Genomic DNA, 13,417 nt, shown 5'->3' on the forward strand with positions numbered 1-13,417 from the left:
CTCAGTCCCTGTGGCCATTCACTTCTCAGTTAAGTGCAAAGTCAGACTGACACATTCAGGGGACATTTTTGTCAATTCGGACAGCCTAGGAATTAAAAGCAGTCAGTGGTTACTTATATATGAATACGGACCTCCTGTGGCACTTCAGGGGTTAGAACATCAATGCAGTCATCCATTAGTACAGATGTCATAACATTATCATGCCCCGCAGGTTTGTTACTGTCAACTGAGGCACTGATGTATTAAAAAGATTGGAGGATAAAAGTACCATTTATGCTTTAGCAAATGCTAAAATACCTGCTTGCTGACTGACTGCATTGGAAGCTTAATAATAACAGAACAATTAGAAGATGAATCAAGTTGTCTTTTATTCCACCAATTTCAAAAGGAGGCAAGTAGAAAAAATAAGTGCTTTGTATATAATCTGCTCATTTTCAAAACAAACCGCAGGCATAATGAATCATTTCTGAAACGGCACTTAGCCGAGAAACTGCCAGAAAAGCTCCACAAGCTCAACAGCAGAATCCCGTTTTCATTCATAAACACTCTCTCATGACAAAACAAACACAACTGAGACAGTGACAGTAAATCTTTAAGCCTTCAGAGCGTCAAAGCGAAATCACACAAACTCATTACACCGGTATTTTCCCTTCAAGACAGACTGGAAGTTTCCCCATTAATCTAAAATCATTAAAACCTGAGTCGAGTCACTTGAAAATAATTCAACATTTTGGGCGTTTGTAGCTTACTGCAGCAGTCCAACCTTTTTTGCGCCACGGACCGGTTTATGCTCGACAATATTTTCACGGACTGGCCTTTAAGGTGTCACGGGAAAATACAACAAAATAAAACTAGTACCGGTACCGAAAAAAAGAAGATTTATTCATAACACACATGAAAAGACCCAGGAAAACAGAGTTAACCATAAAAACGATAACAAAATAACGCTGAAAACAGATAAAAACCCTGAAAACCATACATTTCACACCTGAGCCTCTACTCTCGCAGCCCGGTACCAAACGACTCACGGACCAGTACCGGTCTGAGGCCCGGTACTGGTCGGGGACCGCTGGCTTACTGCACTAAGTCCAGTTCAAGCGTCCATGCCTGAGCAGGAGTGTAAGGCAGCTCTGGCAAAAGGACAACAAGGCCACCACCGGGGTTGACTGGGGCCCAAGATAAAGGTGTGGGATTCCCCACCAAGAACACCTGGGCAAGAGATAAAAGCAGATCAATAAAAATTTGTTCATGTTTTTCAACTCTGAGTACAAACATGGACAGCATTGTTTCTTTACCTGTGTGATGGCTGAAGCTTTGGGTGCCAGCAGTTTCACTGTGCTCATCGGGGGTTTGGCTGTTAGGATGGCATAGACTGTCAACCCCTTAGATGTATACCTAGAACAGTGAAGAGCATTACAGTTTTTTTTCTGCATACAAAAATACCAGCACCAAACAAAGGAAAAATCACCAGGACCAAGCAAGGTAACACAGACTCATTGCCTAACTAGATCAATACAGGCGATCATAGCAAGCTTTATTATGCACTTTACTCTGAAAATTCTCAGCTTCCCCACATCGAAACAAACACCATGCTATTTAACATACGTGTTGCCAAGTACAACAGTACACATCCTGTCTGTATCTCCCCGTAACCTGCATTAATCCTCAGAGACGATTAGCTCTCCCACTGCACTAAAACTTTCATACAGTTGACAGATTGTCGATAGACTCATCTTGAGAGTCAAGAAAATACAGTGAAAGTGAAGTGATCTGAGTCACATCTCCCTTTTTTCTTACCAAACTGGTACAGTGGTGTTTTCTGACTGCACCCTCCAGGGTTTGGAAGAGTAAATGGCCTGCCCGTTGACCTCCAGCCAGTCTCCAAGACCTCTTAGCCTCTCCTCAAACAAAGGGGGGATCATCCCGTCAGGTGTGGGACCCACATTCAGAAGGTAGTTACCCCCAAAAGCCACAGTGCGGACCAGATCCTGCAACAAAGCAACAGCAGACACAAGAGGAAGCAGGCAATAAAACAGTGTTACATTCCAGATGAGCAAAAGATTACCATTATGGCCTAACCATCAGAAATAAACAGAACAAAAGGACAACACACTTGGCTTGGATTAATTGATTAAATACAGTCATTATGATTACAAAAGTATTTCCTGAAGGCTGCATGCACAAGCAAAGATTAAAGGTATTCTATAATAGCCATATACAAATAAAAACAACCTTAACTTTAAATGTAGAAGCTAATATCTGTGCTACTATCACCTCGATAATCGCAGCCAATGGCAAAAGTTCGTTCATCTTCATGTTTCGACGGTAACCCCAGGAAAGAGTATCCACAGATGTGCATTTCTCCCACTTGTGTGTGGGCAGCTGGCCCGGCGTGTACTTGTCCTCGCAGTTGTAGTAGCCGCCATGTTTACAGGCACAGCCAGCTCCCCATCGGTCATTAGTCACAACGGTATCCTAAGAAAAGGAAAGACAGGCAATCATGAGGACTACTTTTGCTACCTGCAGTTCAATACACCACAGCTAAAATCCAGGAAGCACAGGGGATGTCTGGTTTGCAGCATCTGAACTTTCAAAATAAAAGCAAGTGCACCATCTATGACTACCTTGTCATAAAGACACTCACTTTAACCGGGCTGTCGTTGTAGAGCCAGGCCAAGAATTCGGTAGAGTTCCAGTAGGTGTCAGGTGCTTCCCAGTCTCCGTCAGACCAGATGACTTCAGGTCGATACCTCCAAGGCAACAGTAGAGCAAAGGTTTAAATATACTGCTGGCATACATGTATAAAGTGCGACCAGCTGACGCAACATTTTAAGCACCACAGACCTTACAACCATGTTATAAAGCTCTGGAAGTAGTTTCTGCAGCACAAACTCCTGCGTTTTGAAGCCATTCTTCTTGTCAATGAGATAGAGAGGGTGGAACCACTCATACAAGGAATTGTAGAGTCCATAGTGCAGTGACCTAAAAGGGGAAATTACAGACATTTGTTTAAAAAGGCAATACGTGCAATTTAAATGACATTACTTGGGAACACATCTGATCTAACCAACTATTACAACTGATACACATGGCCGCAACATTATTAATGATTAATCTTGACCCAACAATCACCTGGTGGTAAAGAAGTTTATGACAAGCAAGTTCCACAAATATGAAGCTTTAAAGCTTTTCTGCATCGTTAATGACACTCGACTGACACGTGAAGAGCTCTGTACAGGCTGATCGATGTGAAAATACAGGAAGCTCTGTAGGAGGAAGGCAGTGGGTTAAAACTGACTGGCCTTTTCTGCATACCAGTGTCAGCCCATCTGTCAACAATAACCACCTTTTTTTAGCATCGTAACTTAAGTTTTTCACCTGTTGCGCACTGCCTCTGCCAGGTCTCCCACCAGGTCTCTGTGAGGACCAGTATCAACAGAATTCCAGTTCCATGAGTTTGGAGACTCCCAGTTAGTAAACCCTTCGTGGTGTTTGGCAGTCAGGACCACATACCTGCATTGACGAGGGTGTGCAAGTAACACAGGGTACATGTACTGTGCAATAATAATAATAATAATAATAATAATAATAATAATAATAAGTGTACTGAGAGAAGGTGAGGGTCAAAAAGACGATACAATGTTACAGAGAAACACTCACTTTGCACCAGAAGCTTTGAAAATATCCGCCCACTCATCCGGATTGAAGAACTGCGCGTGAAACTGACGAGCAAACTCTGGGTAGGTGAAGCCTGGTGGGTAGTTCTGGGACATGTAGTTCACATATTTCTGGTCCGGGGGCTGCTGGCCCTGCCAGTGCCACCAGAACCACTCGCTGCCAAAGCCGGGCACAGAAAACACGCCCCAGTGGATGAAAATTCCCAGTTTGGCTTCGTCGTACCATGAGGGCAACGGCCTGGCGTCCAGGCTCGTCCAGTCCGGGGTGTAGTGAGCCGCAGTTTGAGAAACAAGAGCAACGACAACAACAAACACGGTTAGCATGATGACAGACAGGTGAGCTTCCCCGCAAACTGCAGCTGCTCGAATGAGGATGTTGAAGGAGCGTCACATTTACAGTTCCCCTGACTGTGTCCAGAAACGGAACAACACAAAGTATCACTGCACAAAGTCCAAATGTCCCACAGGCAGCTCGGTAATACGACGACGTTTTATATCCTTTCCGTTAAACTGTGCCAGTTTCATTTCCGTCATATGACTCGGAGTCACTATCACGTGGTTGAGTTTTTCTTGGGTTTTTTTTGTTACAACTTTATTGAAACCGATGCCAGAACAAACAGACACCTGCACATGTAAGAATAAAGAAATACGTAATTATTATACCTTGTCTGCTTTATAATCAGATTACTGTTATTTTACTTGGGTATTTGTGCAGTATTTTTTCTTGGTAATATTAAATCTTTTTTTTTAAATTAAAGAAATCTAAGAATATCTTGATTTATTCTTAATCAGGAAATTACAGAAAGGCAATTCTTTTATTTTTGTGTTATTTTTCTTCAGTAATTTTAATTTAATGTAATGTGTGTATATGTATTCATGTATTAATTTATTTAATGTTTTCATAAAAGGTGCTTTAAAAATAACGTTCTGGGCGAAGAGTTTTCAGTGGTCACTCCTCCAAGTGACTTCAGTCTCTGTCTGCAGCAACAATAACGGCTCATAACCATCATTAATTATCTTCAAATTGTTTTTGACCAGTGTGTACTGAAACCAGCAAAATGAATCAGTCGTGATCCATCATTATTCCTGTGTTCTCGATATGAGTGGTGATATTGATGGCTCTAGTTTTGCAAAACACACACACACAAAAAAAAACAACAACAAATAAAAACAGGTCACGATCAAGATACCATTATAACCTGTATTTTATAGACAGAACACCTGACAGATGTTAAGGTAAGGGACAAATAAAAGTATCCAACATCTGGAGGCAGATTTCTTTCAATGGTTTTGAAGATGACTGAATTATCTGAGGAAGATGTTCTCTGCACATCTGATTACAAAGAAATAAAAATCCTGATCTGGCCCCAAAACAAAGTGTGTCGTTTTGCAAGTCATAAAAACTTAATAATAAACTCGAGGAAACATATTTCTAAGGCATATTTTCTTTAACTTTCTTTAATTAATAACGAACTGCTCTACAGTGGACAGTTTTCTTTTGGAATACTGGGATGTCGAATGGGAATATTCCAGTTCTTTACTACTACATTCATGTCTCCAAGTCATTCTCGTTACTGCGCGCAAGCTCCGTCGTGGAGGACTCGATCTTTGGCTCCTGTTGCACCTCACACTTCATGTCCGTCGAGGTGTCCGTGTGTTCTTGGCCGGATGTGTACTCGGCTAAAGCTTCCAGCCCTGCCGCGATGAGGACGTCCTTTCCCTGCGTCTTGCGGCTGTAACCCAGCCTCTTCAGGGTCCGCCGGGCAGTTGCGAGTGAGATGGGCTTCTCCACCCCGCTGCTGTTGTACATGGCATGGATCTCCTCAATCGTAGCCTCGCTGTTGGCTTCCACCAGCCTTTCCAGTCTCTTCTCTCCGTTGTCATCCACGAGCCGCTTCCTTCCACACGGTCCCCGCTGACTGAAGGTTTTCTGCCTCTGGCACCATTCCCTGTAAACTCGAGACACCGCAGTCTTTGAAAAACCCAACAGGTTCACTGTTTGCGAGATGCTGAGCCCGCCGTCTCGGGCTCCCACTATCATACCCCGCTGAAACTCACTTAAATCCCGAGACTTGCCCATCATGGTGCACAAACGGTGAGAAGCGCTGCAGATAGAAATACTCATTCTACTTCGGTGGTTTTCGGTACATTAGGCTGGAATGAAGGCTTATTGTCGCCCTCCTGAGTTGCATTGGTGATTTTTCGATTTTTGCTCTTAAAATATGCATAAAGTCCCCCGGAAAATCAGCTATGCAGCCATACTACCACCAGGCCCACCACTAAAACTAACTCATGTGTTCATACACACACACTTAAGCTAAATCAGCAGAACTTTAAAAAGCTCATCAGACTCGTCCTGAATTAATGAGAGACAGTGATCACAAATTAATCCACTAATTCACAGGATGATTTTGTGACAAATCATCTCTCCCATTCAACATTATCATCTTCGTCAGAAAGGTGATTTATACTAGCTGTGACCTAGAGGATTCTGCAAATCGTCATCATTTTATGTCTGTATGCATTACCCAGCAACTTTTGCTGTGTAAGAGTTGTCTTTAAAAGTTATCTATTATTTCAGTTGCAACTCTGTATTTTTGTAGTTGTTTTGAGAACAAACTACACGTGGATAGGTAAAAACAGATGGTAAATGGTAAATATTTGTATAGCGCTTTACTTAGTCCCTATGGACCCCAAAGTGCTTTACACTACATTCAGTCAGCGTGTGAATGGGTAAAAGTATTAAATAAAATCGTCATCCATACTTTTATTTTCCCTTCCAGTTTTTCCTAAATGAAGCCACGTAAAACACCCTGAAAACTTTCACATGCTTACTGGGTCTAATTCCCTGTTTATAGCCTGCACTCCTATACTGTCACAGGTCATACTGTCCCATTTCCAGCTTTCCATTTATCTCTGAGATTCTGGAGCATGCCTTGCAGCATCACAGGTCCAGGCTTACTTAATTAATAATAACTTTAAGAGCCATTCAGACACAGCAGGAAAATAGCTTTTGTTTCACCAGGGACCTCATCCTTGCATCACATGCATATCCTTGACCTCAGTTCTGCTTTCGATTCCATCTGTCATCTTCTGTTATTACGACTGGCCAGCACTGGAATCAAGGACACAGCACTAAAACGGTTTACATCATACATGGCTGACAGAAAGCAATTTGTTCAAGGCTAGACTCCCCACTAAATATCGAGTGGCCCCTTTATACCCAAAAAACTTTCAGTATGCAAATGTGCTTTTTTCTTCCTTTTGGACAAAGCAAAATGTTTAAGTAAACACTGTCTGTTCTCTGCAAGCTCAGGAATCCCACGCTGACAGTCATGTTTTTCTTATGTACAAAATACACAGAAAATCATTTTCCTTTATTTCAGCTGTGCAATTATAGAAAATTCAGGAAAGAAAAGGCTACAGTGATGATTTAAAGCAACCATTCCTAAAGTTAAGCGTGCTGTGGTCTAACTTAGAAAACAGAAGATCCCATGGGACCCACCTAATTTTAAATCTTCACTCTAATCAACATACAAGAGAAAGTGATGCATTTCCTTGAGAATTTTATTCCAAAAAGATAAACAACACAGGGGATTGGCTATAAATCTCTAATGCAACACAGTCATATGCAAACTTCAATACAACAGCTGTAAATTTAAGTCAAAGTAATGAATAATATCACAAACTAACAACCTCCTGTTTGAATTCATTTTTATATAAATAAATACATTTAGATAAAGATGTAACTGTACACACTTGTGTGTAATCACCCTGATGGGAACTGCAGCTGTAACACAAACAGATTTGTGACAGCATCTTGCATAAGGGTGACGAAACTGTTCACAGACAAACATGCAAACATACGCCAAAGTACAACCCCACGAGTGGATGACTCCAGATGGCAGGTTGGGGGGAAAAAGTGTTTAATGTTAAACTCCAGGTTGATTAACTTTTGTTTTCAGTTCCAGGGACAGTAATCAGAGTTAGCTCGATCAGCTGTGTGTAAGGACGGATTGAAGAGGTGCTGTGGTTGAGTTCTGTAAATTGTTATGAATGAAAAGCAAACAAACAAGAAAGACCACTTAAAATATTTTTATTATAGCAAACTTCCCTGATATGCTACCTCAGGGTGCTCACGTTACAGCTGCAGTGAACAAACTGGGTTGTGGATTACCTCAGTCCAAGTTTAATCTAAGTTAAGTAAGTTGAAATGCAATAAAGCACACGGCTCCTTCTGATTTATTAGACCTTTGAACGCTTTAAATAAATAGCACCACTTTAAATCATATTTGGCATTTGCAGAGACTTTTCCCATAAGCCACTGCTTACCGGTATATTAATTTTTACAGTTGACTGAAATGGTGTTTGCTCTAGTAATGACAGTGCAAACCCTGACAGCGATTGCCTTATTTCAAATGTGAAAATGTCCATGGTTCAGGAGAGTTAACGTGCTTGGTTGAGACTGCAATAACAATGATTGATTAGAGCGATTGTTATAGTCTTCAAATTGTTTGTTGACCAGTGGGTACTTAAACAAGCAGAGTGAGTCATTTGTGATCCTTCCCTCATCCTGTACTCTCAGTATGAGTTGTTACCGACAGCCAGGTAGTTTAGACTTTAACAGCAAGAATCAAAACTCCTTTGTTCCTCTGTGGAGACTTTTAAAGGTTAGCCTAAAATGAGCTGAGGCTACACGGCACCCTGAGCGATGCCTGCTGTTAATAAATGTGTCTGTACCTGCTGGTGCTGTGTTTATGGGTCTAGTTTTCTACAGTCCAGATCAAATTTCACCATGAGGAAAATAAAGGATCTATCTTTAATATATTAATGGTTATTTTGGCGTTTTGAATTTTAAATTTTTTATTATAACATCCACGTTTCTGTTCCGTATAGACAGAATATCTGACAGCTGTTAAGATAAGGGTCCAACATCTGGATGCATTTTTCTTGTTAATGGTTTTGAAAGTGACTAAATTGGCTGAGGAAGATGTTGTTTGCACATGATTACACTGAAATAAAACTCCTGATCTGGCGCGAAAAACAAAGGTGGATATTTTGTAAGACATCGGAATAAACTGGGGGGGGGGGGGGGGGGGGTTAAATAACAGCTCTACAGTGGGCAACTCTGGAAATATCGCGACATCAGAATGGTTTAATCCAGTTCTTTACTACTACATTCATGTCTCCAAGTCATTCTCGTTACTGCGCGCAAGCTCCGTCGTGGAGGACTCGATCTTTGGCTCCTGTTGCACCTCACACTTCATGTCCGTCGAGGTGTCCGTGTGTTCTTGGCCGGATGTGTACTCGGCTAAAGCTTCCAGCCCTGCCGCGATGAGGACGTCCTCTCCCTGCGTCTTGCGGCTGTAACCCAGCCTCTTCAGGGTCCGCTGGGCAGTCCTCAGTGAGATGGGTTTCTCCACCCCACTGCTGTTGTACAAGGCATGGATCTCCTCAATCGTAGCCTGGTTGTTAGCCTCCACGATCCTTTCCAGTCTCTTCTCTCCGTTCTCGTCGACGAGCCGCTTCCTCCCGCTAGCTCCGCGGTCGCTGGAGGTTTTCTGCTTCTGACACCATTCCCTGTGAACTCGGGACACCGCGGTCCTTGAACAGCCCAGCAGGTTCGCTGTCTGTGAGATGCTACACCCGGCGTTTCGGGCTCCCACTATCATACCCCGCTGAAACTCACTTAAATCGCGCGACTTGCCCATGAATCCCCGCTTCTTCACACTACCCAGGGGTAAATATGTGAAACCATGGATATTTCCGATGCTAAAAACCAAAACATCCTTCTTCTTTTGTCGTATATCCGGCAAACTAGATGCATTACAGTTGCATTGTTGCCCTCCAGAGGACATTTGAAGAATTGCAACGAAAAAACCCCTGAATCAAATGAAAGACTTGTTACCAGGCCTTTGCCAAACTTCATGGCATGCCAAAGAGATAATCAAACCATTTGATTCAGCTGTGTTGGAGTAGGGATGCATCTAAAAGCTGCAGGACAGTAGCTCTCGAGGACTGGGATTGGGCACCCCGTTGTACAGATTGGGTACTCAGAGGGACTGGGGAGCCGGATTTAAATGCAAGCGTGATAAATGGTAAATGGCCTGCATTTGTATAGCGCTTTACTCAGTCCCTAAGGACCCCAAAGCGCTTTACACTACAGTCAGTCATTCACCCATTCACACACACATTCACACACTGGTGATGGCAAGCTACATTGTAGCCACAGCTGCCCAGGGGCAGAGGCGAGGCTGCCGGACACTGGCGCCACCGGGCCCTCTGACCACCACCATAAAGCAAAGAAATACAAAATGAGCAACATTTGAGAACCATTTTTATTTTTAGGCGTTTTCCATTGTGGAGGACGAACGGTTTCAAACTTGTCCCGGCTATAAACCTCATGTGTCCTTCCTAGTACTAGCAAATGCATAAAAATACTGAAAAACACTGCATTTATGGTTCAGTATTGAATATTACATAAAATAAACTATATACAAACTGTCTTTGAATGGCAGAGATGCAGAAATGTGTGCATGTAGCACAGAGGCTCATGGCTCATTGTCTCAATGTCTAAATAAGTCTCACAGGCCTGAATGTATGCTTGAAGCCATTTATAATTCCTAAGTTGTTTGTCTTAAGTTGTCATCACAATGAAGCACAAGCAGAAATGTTGGATTTTTAGCTGCTTTTTACAGGTTTTCCTACTGATAAAAACCTTCCTTATGGCCATTCATACTACACAAAGTAACTAAACAATAAACAATTAACCCGTTGAACCCCAATGATCTCGGTGTCGGGGGCAAGAGGGAGAACATCTGATTTAATGGGATGTACCACCAGATCTGTTATTTAAATGCAGACGTGTGCTATCCACAGAAGTGTCAGAATCCTAGCTAAAAGCTCACAAAAAAAAATTCATCAACCAACAAACAGCTACAACAGCAAACGATCAAAGAGCAGGTAAAAAGATTCCACAAAAAGATATCTGCCTTATTCGCTTGCTTATTAAGCACCAGTCTGTGTGCAGTGTTGTCGGCTGCTGTTTTTTAATTAATTTTTTTTCCAAAATGACCTCTGACAAGAATGCCTCATTTGTGCAATTCAATGCTGAAGATTTTTAAGCTTTCGCAAATTATTCCAAATTGCAAACCGCTTAGCCGTGTCTCTAATAAAACCTCTGTAACGTTGTGAAAATAGGACAACTTTCTCTTTTTCACTTTCTAGTATAGTAATTTCTGGAGGGGGGGGGGGGGGGGGGGGGTTACAGTTAAGCGGGGGGGAAAACTGGAGATTTCTGTAAAAATGGAAGGGAAGTGGAGGTCAGCCAATGAGAAATCAAGACCAAGCGGTCTTCATCATGTCCACCATGGTGGATTCACAATCACAGAGAGCATGATAATTTTCTTTCAAAGTTTTGTTTAGTACATTAGCACTATGATTAATAAGGAAATCAACACAGACTGGGACTCATCATTCCCCAATGGGGACAGCAGCAAAAACCAGTGTGAACGACCATTTTAGCTAACGGTACTGATGTTAGCTAACTAGCAACCCAGCTTAAATAGCGGTAGAGTTGTCCCCTCCCTGTCTGCCACTGAGGGCTAAGAATGGGGTTCTCAAAATTGTGGTTTCTTTGCTTCTGTGTTTTAAGTAGGTTTCATTCTTTTCAAGTATCTTCTGACTAATACAATTTGGCATGTGGGGACATTGAGTCTACTTGCCAAATAGCATTATTGAATTCTGTTCATCAATAAATCATGTTTAGTCCCTTCTAAAGACCTCTCTGTAATAAAATATGCACCCTCTGTGCTCCCAGTTTCTGTTAAGTATATTATTAATAAATATATATTTCTCTTTAATCTGGGGAGTTGTAAATTTTTTATGTTTTTGCAAATTAAGTTTTAAGTTTTGCCTCTTTTCCTCGTTTCAGGAAAAGAGGCAACGATGAAAACCTCAGTTTACTGTGTACTTATATTTCTACTTTGCTTATCATGTGTGTTCCCATGACTTGCCAACTTTTTGTCTATCTTCCATGTTGAGTCCTTTTGTCTTGTTTTTTCTATATTTAGTTTTTCTTCCTCTCTCTGTTTTCCCCTTTTAAATCTGTTTCCACTCCCCCCATACCTTGTTGAGTATTTATTATCCTCCACCCTCTGTTCGTTGTCACTTCCTCCGTCACTGCTGTGTACTCAGCTGCTCCGTTTTAACAGAAGTTACTGTTAGTTTTCTGTGCTGTATGTCCCCTCGCCCTGTGCTTCCTGGGAGTTATTTTTACCCAGTCAGATTTTCAGTGGATTATTTAAAACGTGTCTCATCAGTCAGCACTAAAATTCCCAGCTAAACCTGTTTTGGTGATATTATTTTGGCAGTATTACACAGGAGTTAAAATGAATGGAATTGTAGTATCTGTAGATCTAATATCAACTACCGGTGTTACAATAAATACATGGGAGGGGGCCTACAATGGATCCCCTTTTATCTTTATTTTAATGTCAATTTAATTCAATGAGTGTGGAAAAACAGAGATAGTGCTGAAATTTAGCTTCTTCGTTTTAAGCCTGCTCACCTGTTTACAGAATGTACCACAATTTTAAAAAGCACCTGCCCAGGCAGAGGCAGTCCTCCTGTGTTATGGGAGTTGGGATAGTCGCCAGCACGGTTGGATCAATTTATAGACATTTAAAGATTTAAAGGTATGATCACAATTATTTTTGAAATATCTGGAACTTCTCTTGCTTTGTTTTTCTATTGGTGAAACTGGGCAGCGAAAGGTTTGCCTATTAAAATACAAAAGCACATCTTTACAAATTCTTGATTACATTATTCACATGTAATTGGATTTCTAATTGTTATTTATTTAACCCTGTACAACAAAACATTGCTCTTGGCAGTGGAAAGTTTTCTTGCATAGTTTATAGGAGTAGTACATTTGTATACCTCAGCCTTTTATGGCTTCTCAACTAAAAATCAACATAAATAAATATAATGTTTGTAAATGAAACACCCCATTTGTGTAGCTATCTAAATTTTATACTTATGGGGCTACATGCTTATTTATTACATTCCTTTACACTACATAAAATCAAAATTAAAATGTTTTATGAAACTGAAATGTTTAATTATGTTGGCCAAAGAAAATAAAGTTACAGACTATGTTTATATGAAATGCTTATGCTTACTGCTTTTTATATATGTTAACCATATATAATGATTATTACAGAATGCAACACCTGCATATGTGTAAGAGAGAAAAAAGGTTTTCATTTTGCCACCCCGTTTAATTTCCATGCCACCCTGAGAAAATTTCTCTAGATCCGCCCCTGGATCCACCTGAGGGCGACCTGCGTTGTACCAAGAACCATAGAAGAAGAATGATTACTAGCGGATATCCGCTGCTCTTCCCCATACACCTGTGTTAGTGTGAAGGAGGGGTGATTGATGGGCAAGTCGCGGGATTTCAGTGAGTTTGAGCGGGGTATGATAGTGGGAGCCCGAAACGCCGGGTGCAGCCTGTCGCAGACAGCGAACCTGCTGGGCTGTTCAAGGACCGCGGTGTCCCGAGTTCACAGGGAATGGTGTCATAAACAGAAAACCTCGAGCGACCGCGGAGCGAGCGGGAGGAAGCGGCTCGTCGATGAGAACGGAGAGAAGAGACTGGCAAGCATGTTGGAGGCTAACAGGGAGGCTACGGTCGAGGAGATCCATGCCTTGTACAACAGCAGTGGGGTGGAGAAGCC

At 41.7% G+C, this 13,417-nt stretch overlaps 3 protein-coding genes across 3 annotated transcripts; all 3 read right to left on the reverse strand.

The window, feature by feature from the left end:
• Positions 1 to 343: 343 nt before the first annotated feature.
• On the reverse strand, positions 344 to 4,592 carry LOC113014604 (tissue alpha-L-fucosidase). The gene is made up of 8 exons (XM_026156261.2): positions 3,661 to 4,592; positions 3,379 to 3,513; positions 2,845 to 2,982; positions 2,645 to 2,750; positions 2,275 to 2,475; positions 1,798 to 1,988; positions 1,296 to 1,395; positions 344 to 1,209 (listed from the first exon to the last, which is right to left on the reverse strand). Exons 1-8 carry the CDS (start codon positions 3,999 to 4,001, stop codon positions 1,075 to 1,077), a joined length of 1,347 nt encoding a protein of 448 aa, XP_026012046.1. The 5' UTR covers positions 4,002 to 4,592; the 3' UTR covers positions 344 to 1,074.
• A 272-nt stretch (positions 4,593 to 4,864) lies between these two features.
• On the reverse strand, positions 4,865 to 5,906 carry LOC145423648 (uncharacterized). Its single transcript, XM_080296356.1, has one exon. It carries the CDS (start codon positions 5,800 to 5,802, stop codon positions 5,227 to 5,229), a length of 576 nt encoding a protein of 191 aa, XP_080152482.1. The 5' UTR covers positions 5,803 to 5,906; the 3' UTR covers positions 4,865 to 5,226.
• Positions 5,907 to 7,226: 1,320 nt separating this feature from the next.
• On the reverse strand, positions 7,227 to 9,681 carry LOC113014605 (uncharacterized). Its single transcript, XM_026156262.2, has one exon. The coding sequence runs from the start codon at positions 9,533 to 9,535 to the stop codon at positions 8,858 to 8,860; it is 678 nt and encodes a 225-aa protein (XP_026012047.1). The 5' UTR covers positions 9,536 to 9,681; the 3' UTR covers positions 7,227 to 8,857.
• Between the last annotated feature and the right edge of the window lie 3,736 nt (positions 9,682 to 13,417).

The sequence above is a fragment of the Astatotilapia calliptera genome, chromosome 22, assembly GCF_964374335.1.
Source record: "Astatotilapia calliptera chromosome 22, fAstCal68.1, whole genome shotgun sequence".
Taxonomy (NCBI): domain Eukaryota; kingdom Metazoa; phylum Chordata; class Actinopteri; order Cichliformes; family Cichlidae; genus Astatotilapia; species Astatotilapia calliptera.